The sequence below is a fragment of the Pinus tabuliformis genome, chromosome 1_1, assembly GCF_031772625.1.
Source record: "Pinus tabuliformis cultivar Carrire ecotype Pingquan chromosome 1_1, CPIR1, whole genome shotgun sequence".
In the NCBI taxonomy this organism is placed as follows: domain Eukaryota; kingdom Viridiplantae; phylum Streptophyta; class Pinopsida; order Pinales; family Pinaceae; genus Pinus; species Pinus tabuliformis.
This window is the reverse complement of record NC_142297.1, coordinates 583,285,880-583,312,104: the sequence shown is the minus strand read 5'-3', so window position 1 is coordinate 583,312,104 and position 26,225 is coordinate 583,285,880. Positions and strand designations below refer to the sequence as shown.

The 26,225-nt window shown below is 40.6% G+C and overlaps 1 protein-coding gene across 4 annotated transcripts in view; it reads left to right on the top strand.

The window, feature by feature from the left end:
• Nucleotides 1-26,225, top strand: part of LOC149214593 (phytyl ester synthase 1, chloroplastic-like) — a 536,108-nt gene that overhangs the window by 343,733 nt on the left and 166,150 nt on the right. For all 4 annotated transcript variants that reach the window (XM_089392337.1, XM_089392339.1, XM_089392336.1 and 1 more), the window contains exon 11: nt 7,290-7,375. In XM_089392337.1, coding sequence (XP_089248463.1) covers nt 7,290-7,375 — 86 coding nt within the window. The remainder of the gene's footprint in view (nt 1-7,289; nt 7,376-26,225) is intronic.

Sequence of the window (26,225 nt, the reverse complement as noted above, 5' to 3'; positions counted from 1 at the left end):
CAAGCACACAAAATGACACCGTTATTTTTGGACCAATGTCCCCGGAAAAACCCAATGCGGGAAAACCAGTGCAACTATCTGAGGGTTTTCTTATTAAGCAATTTCAGAGTACAATCTGGGTGCCAAATCTGGCTTACCCAACAGAGAATTTCCTTGGCAGTAGTACCTCTCAGTTTGAGACAAATGTCCCAGCTGAAACCTCGGATAAACCTTCGGTAGCTCCTTAGCTCCAATCTACCCCAGAAACCCCAACATCTGCCTTACTAAACTGCGTCAGCCTCTCTTTGCCCAGCGTTGGCCTTGCGTCACCCTGAATGGGCCTCCGTCAGTCTCAAGAGGCCCTGCGTCAGCCTTCTGGCCCTCTGCATCAGCAACGCTGGCCTCTCTGAAGCACTACACAGCTCTTGGCTACCTCTGCGTGGCCCTGCATGAGCTTTGGCTGCTCCTGCGCTGATCTCCCGACACTATCTCTGCCTCTCTGTCTTTCTGTACTCAATGCCCCTCAGCTGCAACTTCGATCACTGATTCTATCTCTCTTATCAAACCCCGCTCTAGAGAATAGAATGATTGATCATCTAGTGTGTTCTCAAAGTGACCCTCAAGCCTCCTCTTATACTTTCCTTGTTGACATATCAACGGTCGAGATTAAGTCCCTAATCAACAGCTAAGATTAGATCTGGCTTGATTCATGTCTTTTGGATCATTCTAACACAGTTTTACATTAATCCACATTAATATTTTAATTTCCCTAAGTTTAGACTTAGGGACTCCAAAAAATATTAATTATTTTAATATCTCCTGAATTGTTTAAAATCTACCCAAACCCTTTCTTGTTATTGGAGTTCTCATGTGCCCCAACCTCTCCACCAATTTTCGTGGCTAGAGCACATCCGATGCTACCCCAAATCAACACTCTCTCTTAGCGAGGACTCTGCTCTGGCAATACTCCTCACTAAGCATTACCCTGATCATCCGGCATTGGTTCTTATGCTGATGTTATGCCTTCCTACCCAACATCCTCTTCACTATTGTATCCTGTACTACTGCCCATGGCACTGCCACTACTACTGCCACTATTACATCTGTACGACAAATCCCTCTGCATTCGTGCTGCTGCTGGTCCTTTCTCCCAACACTACATCCGCACTGCAACTCCTCTCATCGTGCTGCATCATGCTGCCTACTGCTGCACTGCAACTCAATTACTGAGAAGTAAGTAACTGATCTCCCAACTCTGACTTCTCTGTTGGGCTAGAGACCCTCCTGATGTTGAAGCTCCCTCTGCCGCTGACAAGTGCTCCCTCTCTGACCTCTGCACTGTTGCAACAACTCCCTGTATCTCGCACTGTTGCACACTTCTCTGTGCCATCCTGCACTGGTGCAACACTCCCGTGCCTCTCGCACTATTGCAGCCTGCTAGCCTCGCGCTATCTTGGGACTCCTGCACTATAGCTCTCTCTGCCGCTTCATCCGCATTCATCTCTACCCACATCAGCCATTCCTGCTACTCCTCTTCGGGGCTCCCGTAGCAAGGTATAATCCAAGAGATTGGGTACCTCGAGGATCCTGCCCCTCATTGCCTATAGTCCACTTAGCTACAACTCGATGTCTCCCCACTTCCGCTCAAGTGGTGTGTGTGCACTCATGGCACAGTCGTTGTCTGTCTCCATTTCCTTCTCTTCCCTTGTTGGCATTGCCTCAATCTCAGAAGACTCTCCCTTACTCTTCTTCCTTGGACACTGGGTCGCATAATGACCCAACTCCCCACAGTGGAAGCACTTGATCTTGGAGAGATCCTTCTTCTTCTGCTTTTATTCCTTTCCCTCAAATGCTAGGGCAACATCCTCCTCCTCTTGCTTGACTCTGATCCGCTTGCCATTGCTTCCCACCTTTGACTGTCGTCTGATCTCTTCTTGGTGAAGATCCGCCCACATCTCATCCCAAGGTGGAAGTGTCCCTTTGCCTAGTATACTTTGGACAAATACCTCCCGGTCTTCTGAGACAGCATTCAGGGCTATCCTCACCATGAATTCCTGATCCGATGTGGCTTCTATAGCAGTCAACTGATCTTAGATCTCATTCATTCCTCCGAGGAAGGTGTCAATTGGTTCTCCCTTCTTCATCTGATATGACCGCAACTGATTTTCTAGTAACGTTCTTCTCTGCACTGAAGTATGTTGGTACAATTTCTTTAGGGCCTCCCACATCTCATTTGTCGTTTCCTTCTTGGCAATGTGTGGTACTACATGGTCCTTGACCCCGTCAAGGATGATGCTCTTGGCCCTCGCCATTGCCTCCTCGTACTTGTTGTTCTCAACTAGGTCGACTGGGATAGCTATTGTCTTCAAGGTGAAGTGCTTGACATGATTTCTGTCAAGTACAGATAAGATTCTAGCCTTCTAGACTACGAAGTTTGACACTCCATCCAACCTTTCTTGGTCTCTTACTCCGTGTAGTGCCATGATGCTCTTCTACTTCCCTCCTGGAAGTTCTTGATGTGACTCCCTCTCAATCTCGATTTCCCTCCTGGAAATCCTTTTGCCGATGTCGAGATGCCCCCTACTCTGATCGTCTGTGCAACCGCACCACTGATTTGGATTTCTCGGCTAGAAACCCTCGGTAGAAACTCCCTCCTCTTGGCCTTGCCCTGCCAGGTACTGTTCTGACTACAGTACCTCACCAACTCTACTCTGAAATTTTCCCATAGCCTCCTAAACCCCAGCAACCTAAAGGTGAGAGCTCCTAGGCTCTGCGCAATTCTGACACCAGCAACCCGACTGCCTCAGCCGACTGCGTCATCCCTCCTAGATTCTACGTGGCTCTGCATAAGTCTCCCTTTGCCTCCCTTAGCCTCTGTGCTGCCTCTTCCTTGCTCACCCTTGATGATGTAGGCACTGCATCACCTTTCCCTTGTTGTTGCTCTGCTAGAAACAACTTCTGTCACTCAGGATAATTGTTTTCTGCTGCTATTGCTCTACTTGACTGATGCCTTGAGTTCTTCTATGATCTGCAACCATTCTCTAATACCATGTTGAAGTTTCTAAGTCTACCAGTTAGAAACCCTCCATGCACTTTACTGATTTATTCCTACCTACTTGTTCCGTTACTTAACAAGTTATTTACAATGTAAATACTGAAAATAAACACTAGTGCATGCTCAACATATTACAGATCATCAACTGAAGGAAACAGAAACAAGCACACAAAATGACACCGTTATTTTTTGACCAATGTCCCCGGAAGGGAAAACCCGTGCAGCTATTTGAGGGTTTTCTTATTAAGCAATTTCAAAGTACAATCTGGGTGCCAAATCCATCTTACCCAATAGATAATTTCCTTGGCAATAGTGCCTCTCAGTTTGAGACAAATGTCTCGGCTGAAACCTTAGATAAACCTTCTCGTAGCTCCTCGGCTCCAATTTGCCCCAGCATCTGCCTTACTAAACTGCGTCAGCCTCTCTCTACTCAGCTCTGGCCCTGCGTCAACCTCAGGAGGCCCTATGTCAGCCTTCTGGCCCTCTGCGTCAGCAACGCTGTCCTCTCTGAAGCACTGCGCAGCTCCTGGCTACCTCTGCGTGGCCCTGCGTGAGCCCTGGCTGTTACTACGTCATGCTCTCTCGCTCCTGCGCTGATCTTCCGACACTATATCTGCCTCTCTATCTCTTTGTACTCAATGCCCCTCAGATGCAACTCTGATCACTGATTCTATCTCTCTTAGCAAAGCTCGCTCTAGAGAATAGAATGACTGATCATCTGGTGTGTTCTCCAAGTGACCCTCAAGCCTCCTCTTATACTTTTCTCGTTGACATATCAACGGCCGAGATTAAGTCCCTAATCAACGACTAAGATTAGATCTGGCTTGATCCATGTCTTTTAGACCATTCTAACACATTTTTATATTAATCCACATTAATATTTTAATTTCCCTAAGTTTAGACTTAGGGACTCCAAAAAATATTAATTATTTTAGTATCTCCTAAACTGTTTAGAATCTGCCCAAACCCTTTGTGGGTATTGGAGATCTCATGTGCCCCAACCTCTCCACCAATTTTCGTGGCTAGAGCACATTTGATGCTACCCCAAATCAACACCATAGCCAACAATTGGAAGCATTTAAAGTGTTGTGTTAAGAAGGATAGCAACCCCTCAGGAAGCAGACAGTTGGAGAAAATGTGTGAAGGCAAACCACAGTCAATAGGTGGATTGTGGGGTTTGTTTAGAGTGTTGTAGCACATGATGTTTGTGCCCAATCTAGTGACCAGGTCTGCCATGAAATGCATCAATCATTGGTGCATATGAAAGGTGCCATTAGTAGCCTTGACATGATCAGTGAAGCAGCAAAGGAGGAAGAGTTTTATAGAAGGAAAGCTTCAATATTTTGGGTAATTGGTTGAGTTGTTCTAGACCTATCATTTGCTACATATCTTTAGTCCTTGGTGTCAGATTTGATATATCATTGTATCATCTTCATAGTGAAGATCTCTGATGTTTGATCTTCTATTTGGCAAGTCAAGTATTGACTTAAAATCATTGTACTCTATCTCTATCTCTCTGCTGAACTATTGAAGACTAAAGAAGATTTGATCAAGGATTTCCCCACATTTGGGTTTTTCCCTAAGTGGTGCCACATCTTGTGTCCTCTTGTCTTGGCTTGTGTTCTGCGATTTATGTTTATGTTCTATTTGCACTTCACTATCGTGCTGATGTGATTGCTAATCTGAATATTGTCATTGGGCTAATATGAAAAATTGAAGTAAACTGCTCTAAGCATAGAACATACCAAAATTTAACATCAACGCACACTCTTCATGTGCCAATGTAGCCCTCTGGAGGGTTACGACCCCGTATAGGGAGACCAAACCCAAGATGGAGACCATGTGCAATCCTGCATAAGATCCAATGTGTCCCCTAGCCTTCCAGTACAACAAGTCATTAGAGAAATCAAGTAAATAAGCTTACCAATCATGGACTAGAGGTGGGGACTTCATAATGGTCTACTCTTCCATAATGGGCTTCGAGATGTGCCAATGTCTCCTAAACTCCAAATGGGGTTAATCAAGAATCCTATTAGGTGGTTTCTACTTCTAAAGGGGATAATATATTCAGGGTGCATCCTTCCAAAGGTAGTGGCATGTGACAGATAGGTGAATGAAGTAGAGGATGAGAAGGAGAAACCCTGGGTCACAGTGGTTTCTACATCTAAAGGGGATAATATATTCAAGGTATGTCCTTCAAAAGGCGGTGGAATGTGACAGATAGGTGAATGAAGTAGAAGATGAGAAGGAGCAACCATGGGTCACATTCTAGGGTACAAGGGTAGCTAATAAGAGGGAAGTCCACACTTGGGTTTATAATGTATAGGAGGGAGCAATCATGGTACATGAGGTGCCCCGACCTTGATTTTTCCACCCTTCTTTATATGTTTTTTGCCTTTTTATGATTTTCTTTGATTAGTTGCTCGAGGCTCAAGGGGTAAGAGCATGATGTATATGATATAGCAGTGAATACTCCCTTTTAAGGTAGGGCGGTTCATTGCCCACCAAGGTTTGGGACAATCATGAGTTCCTTTATGATGAAAGAGGTTGATAGAACCTGTAGGAACCAGGGTGTGGCCATGATGATGGGGTAGAGCTCATGTATTGGCTTTTTCGCACGTGTTACATGTGTTTGTCCCAACCATATTTTGCATTTTGTGGTACATATTCCTGTCAAATGTGGCCAAATATGCTTTTATCTTGCTTTTTCACTGCATCAACCTCTGGGCATCATTCCATGCCCTGACCCAAGGTGTGGGAAAGGGGAAGGGGCGAGCTAACCCTATGTGGACCCAATCAGGGGAATGTGGACCCAGGTGGGAGAGATGATGAATGGGGTGATAATGAGTGGAAAGGGCTAATATAAGCGGATAAAGGAGTGAGACCACGCAACCAAAATCGGGGTTTCCCATTAAATACCATCCCTAAAGCTAAATGGTCAGTAAAAGAGATCCCATGGGATTAGAATGCAAGGTAAACATACAAAAGGGGTCTAGGGGACAAGAGCACAGACCTAACTCGTTCTTTCCACCGAATCCCCCAATTAATCCATGCCTAGAAGTGTCCATGATAAGCAAACTACAATACTCAATTACCAAATGACATGGCATACCTTTAGGTTCAAGAGGCCCACCTTCAAACATACGATCATGGTAGATGGGTGAGGGACCACATGGCTAGCTCAGGTGGCAGAGAAAAGGGGCTGCCTGCCCGTTGAAGACCATCTTGGAGAAAAATATTTATCCTAGAGATATCACCCATAAAATTGTGAGTAACAATACCATCATTAACTCTCCTATTTTTCATCTTCAATGCTCTCCTTTTCTTCCTCTTCAAAGTTGCACTAACTATTTTATTGAGGGTTTGCTGATTTTATGTTTAATTTAATTGAAATCCCATTGAAAAAGAGATAGCCAATCACTCATTATCTTTTCTATTTTTATCATTTGTAATTCCAAGTTCCATGAATGTTTTGTAGTTAATAAATATAAATATATTTTCAATACATTTGTTTTGATAAAATGTTGTAAGATTCTTATAACAATTCTGTATAATAAATGTTTTTATTTATTAACAATTCCATTATAACATACTTTCTTTACTCATGAACAATGATGCTTTTTTAATTCATATTTTGTAATTTATTCCAAATTCCAAATTACTTCACTTTTTTATTTTTTTCAAAAATACATCTTTAAATGTTTTTTGTTTTTTTAAATATAACTTTACATAATTCCCTTAACTACTTGTACATTCAAGACATGTCATCCACCTCTTTAGTCTAATTTTCATATATTCCAAAAAGCCATAAAAAACGAAGTCATTATGTGTTGCTCATCATCCATATTATTGTGAGAATACGCATGACTTGCTCATCATCCATATTTTTGTGAGAATACGCTATTTCTTTCTTATGGTGTCCAATTGCTTAGTTAGGTAAACATTATAAATCAAACTTTGATATGTATATTCAGATTTTATTTTTATATTTAATGGTGTATATCAAAACCACCATTTTTAGATAATATGATTTCTCTTATGAAGCTCATTTTATGTAATGACATATAAAAAAAATATTTGAATTTTAATGGCATATTTGATAGCTCTCCAGTTTTTGAAAACCAAGTACATTATCTATTGAAAGATTTTTCAGGGAGATATATTAAAATTATTAATATTGATGATAAGCGATAGAAATCTCATAAAATTTTAAGAAAAGAACCAGCCTAATTCTTATTTGGTTGTTACTTGTCAGGTTTTTCTTGATTACAATGATTTAAAGAAGATACCATTTTACACTGAATGTATGGAACATTTAACTAAGGGTTTTCCAATTTTAAGGTATGAATTTGATAGTAACCCTTTCTATGGTTTGTAACGTGTGATTATTTTCAAATTTTCAACTAAATTGTGTAGATTTAGAGGCTTGATGTTCAAACGATAAATGTTCCAGTGCAATGGTTGATCCAATTATGGCATCCTAGTACTTGCCTTAGATAGGTCTTCTTTCCAATTACTTCAATTTCTTTCGGACTTTTCTTTCCAATTACTTCAATTTCTTTCCACATGGCTTTAGCATGAGCAAAATGAAGGAACCCTCTTATTTTTTCATGTAAATTGGGATGTAAAAGTTGTTATTTTTATAATAATAAAAAGGTTGAAGATAAAAATAATTCTCTTAAATTATTATTATTATTATTATTATTATATTTAAATTAGATTTAAATTTCACATTATTTATCACATTAACAACCTTAATTAGACTATAGCGAGTTAAGAGCTATGGATAAATTAGTGTATATTACAAGCATTGCTTTGAGATCCATATGTAACTAGTACTTACAACATTCTATCATATTCGAGCTTTATGGATAACCTCTTGCTCAATCCTTATGCCAATACTTATCACTAAGCATCTATACTAAACACTGTAACTAAGACTAATCATAACCATATATGTGTCATTACAATGCACTTAGTACTCTGCTCATATCTAGCTTAATGTAAACACTAAACCATGGACTCCAAGTAAGCTCGTATTCTGTGAGAAAGTAGTAGCAATACCTATATCTTAGCTCCATCATATATAAGTAATGGCATACCTATAGCCCTTGTATAATACCTTATGTATAATGGTTCTACTTCTATCATTACCTGTTATGATAGGGGTTATGTCTATGATTACCATTGATTATACTTAGCTATTGACCTTCTAATTTAACAAAACTATAATAACTTTCTCTTAGCATTGGTCTTATGAGTTTTCACCAAAGTACAAGCTTTCGTTATTAAGCAGTTTTCAGCAATCATGCTCTATAGTATATCCAAAAATGTTTACCCTTACTGTTTCTCACTGACATTAATTTTGGGTCGTATTTTAATATGCCCGTGTCCTCTGTCAATTTGACATTTTCCAGAACCCCAACTTATAATTCTGGATAGTATTTTAATATGCCCATGTCCTCTGTGAATTTGACATTTTCCAGAACCACATCTTATCTATTGACATTGAAAATTTGAAGCATCTATATTTAACCAAAAGGATAGAAATCTTAATCTTACTAATTTTTAAAATGAGTTATATATTTATAAATATATTCAATAAAGGAAATTTTATATCAATCTTAAATAAATATATATTTATATATATGAATTTGGGGAAGAATTGAATTGATTTTTTTTTTAAATATATTTTTAAAAAATATATGAAAAATAAGTTTATAATTACAATTTAGTGGTCAAGATTTTCCTGTTCTTACTCTATATGGCTCAATATTTTTGTGAACATCTCTTCACATCTTTTGTACTTTTATTTCCATCTAAAAGTGTTTTCCTATTTATTTTTATATCTATTCTTATCTGAAATTAGTACACATGATTTATCTAAAATGGATGGGGAAATGGTTGTTATCCTCCTCATTCAAGTTCAATTTCCAACCCAATTCCTATAACATCATGTATTGGAAAAAGTGGTTTCTCAATAAAATGTAGCAAGCATCATTAAATCATGAAAACATTATCTTTATCATTACAACTCTGTCAAAATCTCCTAACCCAATGCACTTATTGGCCTAACTAAATCATTATGTCTAGAAAAATTGCTACATCATAATCAGCTACAAGTATAATCCAACATATAGAACATATAAATACCAAAAGAGGCACCATCATTATCTGTTATTGCTACACTATAGACCTAAAACTTAAAAGAATTAAGAAAAAAGTCAAAATAATTAAATTCCATGTCAGCATAACCATCAACAAGCTAATTAATCAATCCATGCTTAAAATTTGTGCACTCTAAGATTGTTAAAATAATTAAATTCCATGTCAACATAATCTCAACACTCTAATTAATCAGTCAATGCTTAACCTTTATACACCTTGGAACAAGTGCTGTGCCTAACTGTTAGCATTTTCTACCTAAAATCTAGCCTTTTCAAAATTCTAAACAAAAAAATCTATCACCTCAATATTCAAGAATAAATGCTTCCTGGGAGTGCATACTTGCCTATCCACTACAACATCCACTAACTTTCCATAATAAGGCACACTTAAGCCAAGCCAAAAAGACCTCCACAAATTATATTTAAAACAAAATTCCAAGGCTCATTTCTACTGAAATATTATTCAACAAAGGAATAATATGATAAAGATGACAAAAATGCAAAACATAAAGTTGAATCAAAAGAATTAAGAATAATTAAGTTTGAAAAAACATTTAATCAATATTCTAAATTTAATAATTAACCATTTTTTTATATCAGATAAAAATTTAAATATTATTTTTAATAAAATGTTATTGATTAAAAAATAATATGAATATATAATAAAAATGATAAATGTAAAACATAAAGTGAATCAAAAGAATCGACTATCATTAAGTTCCAACTAATGTTACAATAGCAAATCAACTAATAAACTTTGCTTTAAATAAAGTAATAGTCATCTTATACTCCAAAGAATCTCAATTCCCATAAAGTTTGGTCTTAAGATAGAAATCACAATTAGGTAGCTTCATCCAAGAGGTATATTTATCCAAGAATGCTATCAGTAATCTTTCAAAGATTATTATTTACTTATGAAATTAGTAATGTTATTAGGTCCTGGCAACTTACCAGTGAGGCACACATAGGGCAGTGACCCATTGTTACCTATGCCCAAGCCCCTTATATTTAGGCCCACATCCTTTAAAGAAACAAAGGGAGGAGCCCCTAAATGACCCTCAAAAACTCACTGCCTAGCTGTAAAATTGTCATTGTAGTAAAAAAATTTAAACAATGAATATCAATAGTGAAAATTCACTAAACATATAGCATGTAACCTATTAGTTTTGTTCTACAATGAACATATTAACTAAAAATGATGTTATCTTTCATTTGTTGTGATCAGTTTAGGGTATGACTTGAAGCAAGTTGTTGTCTGGTGTGAAAGATTGTAAAGTCTGTGTAAAATGTAGGGACAACAATCTAATTTAACTATTATATCCACCCTACAAGTGCCTAAACATTCCTAGAGGGTTAATCTATGGGGTGGAAGGGTTAGATACTTAATATAGAGGTTATTGGGGCCTCCCCTCTATCCAAATTTGACTCAAAACTCAATTTTCAATAGGTTGGAATTTAAATTTTTAGATTTTTGGGTGAAAGTTTATGTGTTTATGCATCCAAAAATTCCAAGGTTTAAAATGTGGAATTATTAATGGCTGGAAATTAAAGAAAAATACTATAAATAATTAACATATTGTTTTTAAAAAATTTAGAGAAAATAACAAGGATCTAGAGTGACGTTGCTTATTTGGATAATTGTAGAACTTGTTGTAATTTATGCAGATTGGTTGTTGAGAAATGGCAACAAGAAATTCCAGTTTAATTTGTCCTTGAGTTAAACTCTGAATTAAAATCGAATTTTATTCTCATAGCAACTTGTAAATAGTTAATTAAGTTTAATTAACTTAATTAGCTTAGGAATTTCGAGTTGGAAGTCATGTATATGTTCTCCCTAAATTTTAGGGGTCTAGTATGAGTTTAGATTGAGTTGTAATTAGATAACTCAGTTTACTGAGTTACAATTAGTTAAACTAGTTTTAACTGTTTGTTGAACTAGTAGAGGATTAGTAGTCAGTTAGTGCACTGGTGCATCCACAAGTGCTACTCTAGATAACTGAAGATTCACTCATCGGAAACTCATGCATGTTAGTTCTGAGAAAGACCCAGTTGAGACTAGAGTGCAGGGACAATGTACTATCAGTTGTATGATTTATTGAGTTGTAAATATGATGCATGCAATCAAGAAGAGGACCTAATTAAGATTGCGCAGTTTTGGAAGCATGAATTCCCTTTAAATATGGGTTATTCATCCTAGGAATTGCGCAAGGAAATAGGGGCTTGGCAGGCAGTGAAAATTGGCTAAGTGTTGGCTAATAGCGGGCTTGTGAGGCAGAGAGTTGAGCATACTTGTGCGGAATTGTTCTAGTGAGAACAAGATTTGTATCTTCACTCATATTTCTGATTTAATGCAATATAGATAGGCGGGGTTTTGAGCAGTGGCTTTCCCCAAGAAAACTTATTGTGTTATATGCATTTGATTTGTTTTCTTCTTGTTCATATTGTTTTCATCGATCTATTGGCTTCCGTTGGTTGAAAGTAGAAGTAGATTCTTGTCTCTTGTTTTAGTAGATTACATGAGCTTGTGAATATATAGGAAAATCTACATGGTATTAGAGTTGAAGACAATATACTAGAGGAGATTTCGAAGTTTTGAGTTTTGGGTTACAGGTGAAATTCAAATTTGCAATACATACTTCAAAATCGGCAGACGATGTTCTACGGTTTGCGGCTCGAGTATGCCTTGGAAGGTAGCTCAAATTATATAGCCTGGAAGGGCATAATGGACACTATGCTGGAGGATAATGGCTTGAAGGAATTCGTTCATCAAGATGTTCCTAAGCCAACAGCATCAGATGCACAAAATTTGGCCGAATGGAAGAAGTGTGTGGCAAAGGCGAGGCGGATAATCCTTGAGGGAGTTCGAGACCACATTGTCTCGAGTCTCCATGGCAAGGAAACTCCATATGCTATGTGGAAAGCATTGACGGACTTGTATCAGAACAATAGTGACCAAAGGAAATTGGCATTGAAAGGCACACTTCGAAAAATCAAAATGGAGAAGGGTGAGATTATTCCAAAATACTTGACCAAATTCACTTAATGTCATGATGAACTTGGAAGTGTTGGAATCACGGTTGCCAAGGATGATATGGTGGGTCTTGCTCTTCTGACACTCCCAAAGAGTTGGCATAGTTATTAGGACTTTGTCAATGGTCAGGAGAAGTTTCCAGATTGGGAATGATTGTGGTCGGATTTGATGCAGGAGGAGATCACGAGGAACACCAAGGATGTCTCTTCATCAAAGACTAATGATGAAGAGAATTGTGCCTTAGCGATTAACGCAAAGAAGGGGAAATGGAAAGCTTCCCACCCCAAATCGGATTCTTTTCATGGAGGCAAGAAGAAAGACATGACGAAAGTGAAATGCTTTCATTCATGAGTTGGGCCATTTTGCTACAAATTGTCCACTCAAGAAGTCCAAGAAGAAGTTAGGAAGAGTGGCGGGTGAGGCTTTGGCCTCTCAATTCGAATTGTACTTTTCCCTCATTGCATGCATGGTGTCATCAATGATGGGAAGTGTATGGTACTTAGACAATGGAGCTTCATTCCACATGATTGGCGAAAAGGAGTTATTCATTGACCTGGATGAGAAAGATCTCCAGATGCATATCGAGATGGGTGACAACGGGAGGTATAGTACTACTGGATTTGGCATTATTACTTTTCAGAGGAAGCATGGGCCTCCACTCACCTTGAAGAATCTTATATATGTGCCCGGGTTGAAGAAGAACTTGTATTTGTTGCCATGCTTGAGGATAGAGGCTATGATGTGATTTTCTCGAAAGGAAAGGCGCTCCTTCGACACATAGCCACGGGTCAAGTATAGAAAATAGGGATTTGGGTGAAGAATCTATATAAGCTAGAGGTATAGGATTATGCTGCTTTGAGCATGAAAACAAAGATAGTGTAGAGTCGAGACATTGGTGAGTTGTGGCACAGGCGATTGAGTCACTTGCATCATGGGGCTTTGAAGATCATGCAACAGATCTCCACCGGTTTGTCCAAAGTTACACTAGAGCAAGTTGATACGTGCAAGGGGTGTACTTTGGGTAAATACACCAAGTCTTCCTTTCACTACAGAGACAGTTGAGAAAAGGCTATTCTAGAGCGAGTCCATTCAGATTTTTATGGACCATTCTCGATAGCGTCCACGACCAAACAAAGGTATTATGTTATATTTGTTGATGACTTTTCTCGAAAATGCTGGATATTTTTTATGCAGAAAAAAGATCAAACATTCACAAAGTTTTCTGAGTTTAAAGCATTGGTGGAGAAAGAGTCAGGTAATAAGGTTAAATCTCTACGGAGTGATAACGGTGGTGAGTATGTCTCAAACGAGTTTAAGAACTTCTGTGCAACGGAAGGGATTAAATGGGAGTTGACGACACCCCATAACCCTCAGCAGAATGGGGTGGTCGAGAGGAAGAACATAAGCATAGTAGGGGCAACGAGGGCGATGTTGCATGATAAAGGTCTCCCACTACACTTGTGGGCTGAGTCATGCAACACATCGGTTTATGTTAAGAACCATAGCTTGCATCGGATACTTGGGATGAAGACACCAGAGGAGGCTTATTCCGGTAAGAGGCTAGTGTTGGTCACTCAGAATTCTTGGGTCATCGGTATATTCCCATGTGATGTTATGCTCTTAACCTGCAAAATGATACCCAATACAGAATATGCGAAGAAAAGATACCCAGAACACAGAATAGCAATGATTTTATTATTCAGAGAGTAATGTTCACTTGCCTCTTCGAGGGGGCAACCTCCAATAGAGCAGAGCTCGATTACAAAATAAGACACGATACTCCTCGCAGGGAGTCTCTATCCTTTATATATGACTCATACATGCAATACCACGGGCCAATACCGTGGGTTTTATTAATACCATCTATCAAATTATACGGCCCATTTGCAACTAACTGTGGTCCCGTCATTAATTGCGGGTTAACCACTTACAAATATTAATATGGGCTTTATTGACTCTTGACTATGACGTGATCCCATGACATAAATAAGGGGGTTAGGGTGGGACCCTAACATGCCCTCCCCCTTAAGACTAGCCTTGTCCTCAAGGCTGAAGCTGCAGAAACTGCTGAAGAATAGTGGCTGGTTCCCAAGTTGCATCTTCCGGAGAGGTGTCTTTCCATTTGACGAGGACTTCCTTAATCATGCGGCCGCGCAGGTGTTTGTCTCTTGTGTCTAGAACCTGTTCGGGTTGAAGCCAGATTGACCCTTCTTCGTCCAATTCAGGTAGACTGGTTTGAACTCGGCAATTGTTCCTGATCACTTTCTTGAGGCACGATACATGGAAAACTGGATGGATTTTTGGAGTAGGTGGCAAAGCCAACTTGTAAGCCACTTCTCCAATGCGCTGAAGTACTTGGTATGGTTCGTAGAATTTTGGAGATAGCTTCTGACAACCCTTGTCTTTGAGTGATGTTTGCTTATATGGTTGCAGCCTCAAAAAGACCTGATCCCCTTCTTGAAATTGGCGCTCTGAGCGATGCTGGTCTACTTGTTGCTTCATGCGGTTCTGAGCTTGATGAAGATTCTCTCTAAGATGGGCGAGCATGGTTGGGCGGTGTTGTAGGAGTTGATCCACTGCTTGTACTTTGGAGCACCCCTTGAGATAAGAGGTAGGGGAAGGCGGAAGTTGACCATATACTGTTTCATAGGGAGTCATTTTGGTGGTGGCATGATAGTTGGTGTTATACCACCATTCAGCGAGAGGTAACCACTGTACCCAAAAGTGTTGCTTTTCTGAAGTGAAACACCTAAGGTAGGTTTCTAGACATTTGTTGACGGCTTCAGTTTGACCATCCATTTGCGAATGATAGGAAGTACTGAGTTTTAGTTGAGTGCCTTGTATCCTGAAGAGTTCCTGCCAAAAATTACTGGTGAAGATCGGGTCGCGATCGGACACAATAGAAGTGGGCATGCCATGCAATTTGAAAATCTGATCCATGAAATATTGAGCGACCAAAGTTGGTGTAAATGGATGGGGTAGGGCGTAGAAATGAGCATACTTCGATAGTCGGTCCACAACCACCATGATGACTGACTTGTTCCCGGAATTTGGAAGACCTGTAATGAAATCCATAGAAACTTCCGTCCAAATTGATGTCGGAATGGGCAGTGGTTGTAATGTGCCCGGTGTGTTGACGGTTTCCCCTTTGTGGCGTTGACAGACATCGCATTCTGCTACAAAAGTAAGGATGTCCTTTTTCATGCCTGTCCAAAAAAATGATCTTCTGGTGTGAGCATACGTCTTCTGAAAGCCCGAATGTCCTGCAATGGGCGATGAGTGCAATTCTGCCAAAATGCGACCTTTGAGGGTGGATGTTGGGGATATTACGACTCTGTCCTTGTAGCGAAGAATATCATCCTGCCACGAGTAGCCCTTGGTGGAAATTGGATCTACCTGCAATTGAGAAATGAGTTGGGATAGCCCGGGGTGTGAAAACCATTCCTTGCGAGCCTCTTCAATCCATTCTGGAATGGGGAGGGAAATTGCTAGCAGAGTACTTTCTTCCTCAAATTGGCGAGATAATGCATCTGCTACACTATTGTCTTTCCTTTTCTTGTAAATGATCTCATAATCATATCCCAGCATTTTGGCGAGCCATTTATTTTGTTGTGGGGAGGATACGCGTTGCTCCAAAAAATATTTAAGACTGTGATGATCTGTGCGGATTTGGAAACGTCGCCCCAATAAGTAAGGTCGCCAGGTCTCGACTGCATGTAAGATGGCCATCATTTCTTTTTCGTAGGTAGATTGGCCCAGATTCCTCCCACTTAGTTGTTGGCTTGTGAAGGCCAAAGGTCGCCCTTCCTGCATTAAGACCGCCCCAATACCGGTTCCCGAAGCATCACATTCAATGACAAAGGATTTGGTGAAGTCAGGTAGTGCTAAGACTGGAGTGGAACACATGGCGTTTTTTAGAGCGGTAAATGCCTTTTGTGCTTCCTCATTCCAGAAGAAGGAATTTTTCTTTAGGAGTTGAGTGAGGGGCTTCGCTATGCGGCCATAGTTGCGGACAAATTTACGATAATAGCCTGTGAGACCCAAAAATCCTCTCAAGCTCTTCAAGGTCTTAGGTTGAGGCCATTCTTGCATTGCCTGGATCTTTTTGGGGTCCACCTTGACACCTTCACGCCCCACAATGTGGCCCAAATACTCAACTTCTTCCATGCCAAACGAACACTTGGACATCTTGACAAATAATTTATGCTTGCGGAGCAGGTGTAAAAGTAGATCTACATGCTGAAGATGTGCAGCCCAAGTGCCACTATAGATGAGGATGTCATCGAAGAAGACAAGGACAAATTTCCTGAGATATGGTTTGAGAATGTGATTCATAAGACTCTGAAAAGTAGAGGGGGCATTACAAAGACCAAATGGCATGACCAGGAACTCATAATGGCCTTCATGAATTCGGAAAGCAGTCTTGGGAATGTCGACTTCCTTCATGCGAATTTGGTGGTAGCCTGAGCGAAGATCCAACTTAGTGAAGAATTGAGCCCCATTGAGTTCGTCGAGCAAATCTTCAACCATCGGAATGGGAAATTTATCTTTGACTGTCAACTTATTGAGGGCCCTGAAGTCGGGACACATCCGCCACTCCCCATCTTTCTTGAGCACAATGACCACTGGGGATGAATAAGGACTAATGCTGGGACGAATGACACCCGCTTCCAAAAGTTCCTTGATGATTTTTTCTATTTCATTCTTTTGGGTGAACGGATATCTGTATGGCCGCACATTTGGGGGTTGGGCCCCTGGAACCAAGGTGATGTTATGATCATGTTCCCCTCGCGAGGGTGGAAGCTCATGAGGCTTGTCAAAGACCGGCAGATGGTTATTTAAAATCTGTTGCATCTCAGGATGAATTGGCAGAGACTTGGTTTCAACGACCTGGATGGTATTAAATTGAGCTACCACTCCATGATTGCCCTTTTTTAACAACTTTTCCATCTGATGCGAGCTAATGATAGAGGGCTCCCGCCTGGAGTCCACGGAGGGTATGTGTGTAGTTGTTCTGTTTAAAACTCATATATAACTCCTGAAAATCCATTGTGATTGGCCCAAGAGTGCGGAGCCATTCAGCGCCGAGGACAATGTCGCAACCCCCCATGTGTATGGCAAACATGTGGGTTTTCAACTGATAATCCCCCATTTGAAGTTTGACATTTTCACAGCGGCCTTCACATTTCATTGTGCCCCCATCCGCAATTTGGACTTGGAAGTTAGAAACTGCTCGTACAAAACAATGCACTGCTTCTGCGATTTTTTGATGGATGAAATTATGGGTACTTCCACTATCAATCAAGACTACTATTGGGCGATGTTTAAGAAAACCCCTGATTTTGAGAGTTTGAGGGGAAGAAATCCCTGCCAACGCATGCAGCGAAATAACTGGTTCGTCAGAGACATTCTCCTTTGGGTTGTCTTCTTCTAGCGCCTCATGTTCCTCAAGTGGTGGATCTTCCTCTGTTGAGTTGTAGTCAGTGGCATATATTTGAAAAAATTTGGGCTCCTTGCATTTATGACCTCGGGAGTATTTTTCATGACAGTAGTAACATAGTCCTTGCTTCCTTCTTTCAGCCATTTCCGCAGGTGACACCTTTTGGACCTTAAGTGTTTGAGTCGTGTTGTGAGCCTGTGGGGGACGACCTTTAGCGAGGAAATTTGGGCGACTGTATTGGGCTGCTAATGCACGTTCCACGTTACGGGCTACCTTGCAAGCCTTTGTCCAAGTGGGAGGGTGGTGCAGTAAGACTTGAGCTTTGATGGTTTCTTTAAGACCACTAATAAAACATTCCGTGTAGAACACATTTGAGAGACCCCAAGTGCGGAAGGCTAAGGCTTCAAAAGCTGTAATATATTCATCCACTGTGCCTGTCTGTCGGAGCTTAGTAAGATGACCCAAAAAAGAGTCCTCCTGTTCAAAGCGGTCTCGAAGAGCTTTGGTAAATTGGGTCCAAGTCTTGAAAGGTCCATTGCAACGTTGATGCCATTCCCACCATTGCCACCGTTCATTGTCCAAGTACATGCTCCCCAAAATAAGCTTAGTCGCATCATCTAAGATATGATTCAGTTTGAAATACTGCTCCATTTGTGCTATCCATGCGGACGGGTGAGAACTGTCAAATTTATGCATATCCAACTTGGGAGGTCGCTGACTGGGTGGTGGGTGGGTGTGCCAGACGTGAGGAGAGTGGCTAGACTCACCCTCATTGTATTCATTGTCATTATACTCCTCGTGGGCTTGCTCCTTGCCCTTCGGGATTAATTGCTGGACCTGGAGACATAGTCCGGTAAGCTGCTTATTGATGGATTGGACGGATTCTTCAAGTTTGTCCATTCTTTCATTGGCCATTGCTTGAGCTCTAGTTTCTACCATACACCAACCTGATGAAAATTTGGGACCACCTAAAAATTTTCACTAATAATTGAATGGTACCACCGTGCTCAGCTCGTCGTCCTGATTCTGATGGGCTAGATCACCAATAAGCGCCCTAGAAGATCTCAGACTTTTTTTTTTTTTTTGCAAACTCCTAATGAAGTTTTACTCCTTCCTGATCAATAGTGCAGTCGCCAAATCCTCAAAATGTCAATGCGGCCAAAAGTCCTGCGAAAATTATACCTCGGTATAGGAACCCTTCACAACAACTCTGATCTGGTGGATTTGAGAGATCTGAATGGCGGATCGGATAGCTCTGGGCGGCGGAACAGACTGCTGCTGCGGATCGGCTGGCTCTAATAGATCAGAATGACTGATCTGCGAACTTGAGACTGCGGGACTGATGTCGGCTGCTGTTGCACCCCATTGCACCAGCGGATCTAGAATAGATGATGTGCGATCCCCCGATAGAAAAGGGAACTATGGTCTTGAGGAGTGTCAGGTGCTACAGATCGCAATATACATAAGGGTCTGGCAGTAGTACTCGGCCCAATGTTTCAGGGCTCTAACTAAGGAGGATCGACCGTACCCTTAGCCGTACAACCCGACTACCCTATCGTACGGGCGAGTAATCTCTCCGAGTGCTGTTCTCGGTGTACTGTAGCCACAAGACGGCCGACGGTTTATCTATGGCGAGGTTTCAAGGGAGCCTAGGGGCTTCCGATATACCCAGAGGGTACGTGGAAGACAGTCCGTGCGCGGTTCTGTCTAATGCTCTACTACTCAAAGGGGTACCCACAGGGGTTACAAGGGAGTCCAACAGACGTGACCACCTCTTGTATTTCTTGCGTGCATGCCTCCCCAAATCCACAGGTTTATGCGCTCAACGACAGATCCCGTGGTTTAAAGACGTCGGAACACGTCTCTAGCCAAAATGTTTTTTGCTAAGAATTGGAGATCCCACCGGCCCTGGAAAGTGCTATGATACACTTGTTATGCTCTTAACCTGCAAAATGATACCCAATACAAAATATGCGAAGAAAAGATACCCAGAACACAGAATAGCAATGATTTTATTATTCAGAGAGTAATGTTCACTTGCCTCTTCGAGGGGGCAACCTCCAATAGAGCAGAGCTCGATTACAAAATAAGACACGATACTCCTCGCAGGGAGTCTCTATCCTTTATATATGACTCATACATGCAATACCACGGGCCAATACCGTGGGTTTTATTAATACCATCTATCTAATACTACGACCCATTTGCAACTAACTGTGGTCCCGTCATTAATTGCGGGTTAACCACTTACAAATTAATATGGGCTTTATTGACTCTTGACTATGACGTGATCCCATGACATAAATAAGGGGGTTAGGGTGGGACCCTAACATGTGACCAAAGATGCAAAGAAGAAGCTTGAGACAGCAATAGAGTTGGGGATATTTGTGGGGTACACTGATACACCTCACAACTATTGGGTGTACTTGCCAACCAATAGGATGACAATGGTTCACAGGGATGTCAGATTCGATGAGGAGAAGGCCATGTGAGTTTCCCTTGAGAGGGATCTTGAGCTACATGCAGTTGAGGAGCTTTTAGCTGGTAAGATTGAGGAGCCTTAGATTGAGTGGAGACATCCACTCAGGAGGAGTCTTCCATAGATGAGAGAAAGCACATCAGAGAGACGAAGAGATTGTTGTCAGGGGCTAGAGAGATTGTAGGAGCACCCACATCACAATGCAGACAGAGGAGGTCACCTGACAGGTACACTGGATACATGGCTCTTATGAGCAGATGTGTTGTGACAGAACCATCTTCCTTTGAGGAAGCAGTGCAACAGCCGGTTTGGGTTGATGCCATGGTGGAGGAGTATGACTCCATAGTTCGTAACAGTGTTTTGGATGTGGTCCCGAGACCGAGGATAAGTTCGTGGTGAGCTCCCGTTGGCTTTACAAGGTAAAGCAAGCTGCAGATGGTAGTGTGGAGAAGCATAAGGCTAGATTTGTGGCCCGTGGCTTTTCACAGGTAGAGGGGATTGACTATGATGAGACCTTTGCTCCTGTTGCAAGGTACTTGTCGATCAGATCTATATTGGCACTATCAGTGCAGATGGGTTGGAAGATACATCAGATGGATGTGAAGACAACCTTCCTTAATGGCACGATTGAGGAAGAGGTGTACATAGAGCAGCCTGAAGGTTTTGAAACCTTCTACCGTGAGTCACATGTGTGTCGACTCAAGAGAGCGTTGTATGGGCTGAAGAAAGCACCTTGTGCTTGGTACACTAGGATAGATAGCTACTTCACTAGGTTGGGCTTCACAAAGAGTGAAGCGGATGCGAAGTCGTACCACATAGTGATGGAAGGTAAATTGTTGATCATTGTACTTTATGTTGATGATCTCATACTGAAAGGTGATGATCAGTTGATCAAATCTTGCAAGAGATTTTGAGATGAAGGACTTGGGGCTCATGCATTTCTTTCTGGGCATGGAAGTATGGCAGGATGATGGGGAGTTGTTTGTGTCTCAAGGCAAGTATGCCAACGAGATACTTAGGAGGTTCCGCATAGAGAGATGCAAGCCTATGGAGACTCTTCTAGTCGATAACTAGAGGAAGGAGGATGCTACTTCGAGAGAGGTAGTCAAAGCTACTGTTTACAGGTAGCTTATGCTATGTAGTTAACTAACCGAGTCAAGCGATAGTTAGGCCTACCAAGCTGTATTGGAAGGCGGAAAAACATGTATTGAGATACCTCAGGGGCACTACTCAGTGCAGATTATGGTACAAGTGAATATAGGGAGTGAAGCTTCAAGCCTTCACGTATGACGATTGGGCGGGGAGTCCATCTGACCAGAAAAGCACATCAGGAGGGATTTTCAATATTGGGTCAAAGACAGTTTCTTGGTACAGCAAGAAACAAAGATCGGTTGCACACAGTTTGGCAAAGGCAGAGTACATGGTTGCAAGTCAGGCAACATGTGAGGCCATCTGGATGAGGAAGATCCTGGTTAGTCTGTTTGGTTAGTAGATGGATCCAACAGTGATTTACCGCGATAATCAAAGTTGTATCAAACTCTCTATCAATCCAGTTTAGCATGATAGGTCCACGCACATTGATATTCGATATCATCATCTCAGAGATTGTGTATTGAGGTAGATCGAGTTGTTAGAGTACATTCCCACGAAGGCGCAAGATGCTGACATGTTGACAAAGGCATTGTCAAGATGTAAATTCGAGTTTCACAAAGATAGGATCGAGGTAACAAATAATACCTTTCTTGTTGAGAGGGAGTGTTGAGAAATGGAAACAAGAAATTCCAGTTTAATTTGTGCTTGAATTAAACTGTGAATTAAAATCAAATTCTATTCTCATAGCAACTTGTAAATAGTTAATTAAGTTTAATTAACTTAGTTAGCTTGGGAATTTCGATTTGGAAGTCATGTATATATTCTCCCTAAATTTTAGGGGTTCAGTATGAGTTTAGATTGAGTTGTAATTAGATGACTTAGTTTACTGATTTGTAGTCAGTTAAACTAGTTCTAACTATTTGTTCAACTAGTAGAGGATTAGCAGTAAGTTAATGCACTAGTGCATCCACAAGTGCTACTCCAGATAACTGAAGGTTCACTTATCAGAAACTCATGCATGTCAGCTTTGAGAAAGGCCCAGTTGAGACCAAAGTGCAGGGACAGTGTACTATCTGTTTTATGATTTACTATGTGTAAATATCCCACATGCAATCAGGAAGAGGACCTAATTAGGATTGCGCAATTTTGGAAGCATGAATTCCCTTTAAATATAGGCTATTCATCCTAGGAATTGCGTAAGGAAATAGGGGCTTGGCAAACAGTGGAAATTGGCTAAGTGTTGGCTAATAGTGGGCTTGTGAGGCAAAGAGTTGAGCATACTTGTGCGGAATTGTTCTAGTGAGAACAAGCTTTGAAGCTTCACTCATATTTCTGATTTAATGCAATACATAGAGGCGGGGTTTTGAGCTGTGGCTTTCCCTAGTAAAAAATATTCTGTTATGTGCCATTCATTTGTCTTCTTCTTATTCATATTGTTTTCATCAATCTATTGGATTCCACTGGTTGAAAGTAGAAGTAGATTATTGTCTCTTGTTTTAGTAGATTACACGAGCTTGTGAATCTATAGGAAAATATACATCAGTTTGGTACAATAATTTAATCTTCATATCTACACATGCCAATGGCTAGTTACAATTGTAAAATAGTGTGTAATAAAAAATTGTACCTTATCTTGGTAAGATCTATCAATTGAATCAATTATGATCCCCAAGATTTTAGTTAGCTAAAAGGTAAAATGAAGAAAAACTAGCAAGCTGATATCCTACTCTAACTACATAAGAATAAAAGAATTTTTTGGATTTTTGGAAATAGATGGTTGTGATATACCTGTGCCCTTTTGGATCCTACCTTTTGTTGGAGTGTGAAGTCAATACTTTTCTAAGTTGATTTATATGTATTTTTCCAAGGGAGTGTGTTTGGTCTGTAATGGAAGTTTCCCTTACTGTTTCTCAACCCTTCTTGGTGACTTTCTAACTCTCCTACAAGCAACCTCACCTTGAAGTGGTGTATCCAACCCCAATTTATGTGTGCGGTAGAATATGAATCTTGAAGACAAAATGAAGCTCCCTCAATGAGATGGATCAACTGCTTGGATTCACTTACCTGCAAAACCACAAACTCAAGTGGAGTTTCCCCCTTAATTTTATCCACATGGCAAGGTAGTCCCTCAATGGAAAAATTGTTGGTCATGGAATAGTTTTATTAATCCCTAGAACAAGTTAGGAATATTATACATGAATCATACATCAAGAAGAAAGTAAAAACAAAGTTACATATAAGCTTTCAAAATATGAGCTCCTTATTATGATAGCACTTGTATTAATTGAAAACAACAACTTTACAAATGAGGAGAGCCTAGGCTTTATAACAAAATTGATAATAGCTCGTAGGGCTCTCCTTGAATAAAATATTTCTATTCATCTACAAGTTGGATACTTAACATTTTTACTTCTTGAAATATCACAAAAATAATAAAGTATTTCCCTCAATGGGATTGAATTGGACTGGAGTCCACAAGTAGGCCAACAAATTTCCTTTGTAAGAGCTTTTTGGTGATCAATATTAAAAATAATAGCTTTGGTCCTCCAACATTCCTCTTCCTTGGTTATTTAACCAACTCGAATTGATCTAAAAAGTTGTATGAATTCCTCTTGGTGAATCGACCAGGTAATTTCTAAGGAAACTTTGTTATAACGACTATTTCTTTGGTCCCTCATCTAACTTACTAGTCCATCTTGACTCTAATGACTAGTCAAGTCATCACCAACCAGTGTTACAGGAAACGTCCCCCCGGATCTAAACCCCAAAACGCGATCCGTATGGATGCATGGGGGAAGTGTCATCCGAAATGTGCTTCGGAAAAATCGAAATGCATTTCGGACTGATAAACATGCTTCCTGGAAATTCTGGAATCGTGTGTCGGAAGCGCGTTCATATGGAGTTTTGACCGTACGAAGCGTCGTGCTTCGGAGGGCGAATCGTATGGATCGCGTACGATTCCATACGCACTTCATCTTTTTCCACCGCGCGGCCAAAAAATCACTGTTTTTTTAATTTTTGTGTATGTTGGCTTGTTGGGGGTGGGTCCACCTTGGGTTAGGGTGAGGAATGAAGGGATTAAAGCCCCCATTCATCCCTCATTTACTCACTTTGAGTTTATGAGAGTTGGAGAAGAGAAGAGAAGAGAAGAGAGGAGAAGAGAGGAGAGCTTGGAGGAGTGAAGGAGGAGGAGCTAGGAGAAGGAGGAGGAGCTTGGAGGACTTCATCTACAAGAGCTAAAGAGGTAAGTGCAAACCCCAAACTCCCTTATTTTTTTGACATTTTTTTGTATTTTTCTCCTCCCTCTCCTACTCTTTCCCATTGTTTCTACTTGCTCATTTACTTATAGGTTGTCCACCACCTATATCCATATTCCAAGATGGTGTTCTTTTGGCTTCTATGTATCATTCCACTTTTGGTTTTAATGATGGCAAGGGGGAGTAGGAATAGAAGAGAAGAAGTGCAAGAGGACAGTGGTCCCAATATGAATGACCCAATGTATGATGAGGAGGAAGGGGATGAAGTTGAACTTGAAGGGGAAACTGAAACACTAGAGGGGAAGCTGCATTAACACCCTTGTGGAACTATGTGACCAAACTTGAAGGGGGAAAAGGGTGGTGGAAGCTACAAATTTTTGTGCGCTCATGGTTGTCATGGAGGAAAACCATTTAGTGGTTCATATACCCATGTGAGGAGGCATCTTTGTGGGGTGATGGAAAGTGATGATAAAAAGGGTGTTGTGGGGATGCAAATTTGCCCAAACATTTCATCTGAACAAAGAAGAAAATACATCCAAATAGAGGAGGCTGCACAACAAAAAAGCAAGAAACAAAAAACGCATTCTGAATCAAGTGCAACCTCTAGATTTGGTAGCTCATCTCCTCATGGTACTTCTGAAAGTTCTGGAGGTAAAAGAACAATAGGGGATTTCCTTAATGTTGCTGGGAGGGATGATGTGGATGGAAAGATAGTCCGATTTCTTTGTGCTTGCAGTGTACCATTCAATGTGCTTCGCTCTCCCTATTGGCATGAAATGGTAAAGGCCATCAATGAAACCCCAAAAGGATACAAGTCCCCCAACTATGATAAAGCTAGAACAATGTTATTAAAAAGAGAAAAAGCGAAGGTTCAAAGAGCTTTGACACGTTTTACAAATGAGTGGGTAGATTGTGGGGTATCCATTGTATCCGATGGGTGGACAAATATTAGAAAGCAACATTTGATAAATGTTCTTGGTGTTTCTGCTAGTGATGCAATATTTATTACATGTCATGACTCCTTCTCCATTAGTGCATCTTCACAAAACATTGCAGATCTCCTATTGCAATCAATCAAAGATGTTGTTCTGAATAATGTGGTTCAAGTGATCACAGATAATGCAGAAAATTGTAAGGCAGCAGGAAAAATTATTTAGCGTACTCATCCACACATCTTTTGGTCTGGGTGCCTGGTTCACACATTGAACCTTTTGATGCATGATATTGTGAAACATAAAGAATGTGGGTGGATTAATGAGCTTTACAGGAGAGGGAAGCAACTCATTAAATTCATCACAAGGCATACAAGGGTAAACTACTTCTATGGCACTTACTCCAAGTTGCAATTGCTTAAACTTGGAAAGGCAAGATTTGCCAGTTATTACCTCACCTTTAGGTGGCTATTGAAGGTGAGACAAGCTTTAACTAATATGGTGTGTGTTGAAACATTGGATGAAATTAACACTGACAGAGATGGTGCTAATGTAGCCAAGGACACTATTCTTGACATGTACTTTTGGTCACAGGTTAAATATGTTTTGCAATTCACCAAACCAATTTATTACATGATCAATTTTGGAGATTCAGATCAACCAATAGTTGGGGAGGTGTATGAGCAAATAGATAGCATGTTGGGGCAGATTAAGGACATTGTTGAGCCTAGAGATATCACCTTATATAATTATATTCGTGCAGAGGTGGAAAACTGATGGGAAATGCTAAATG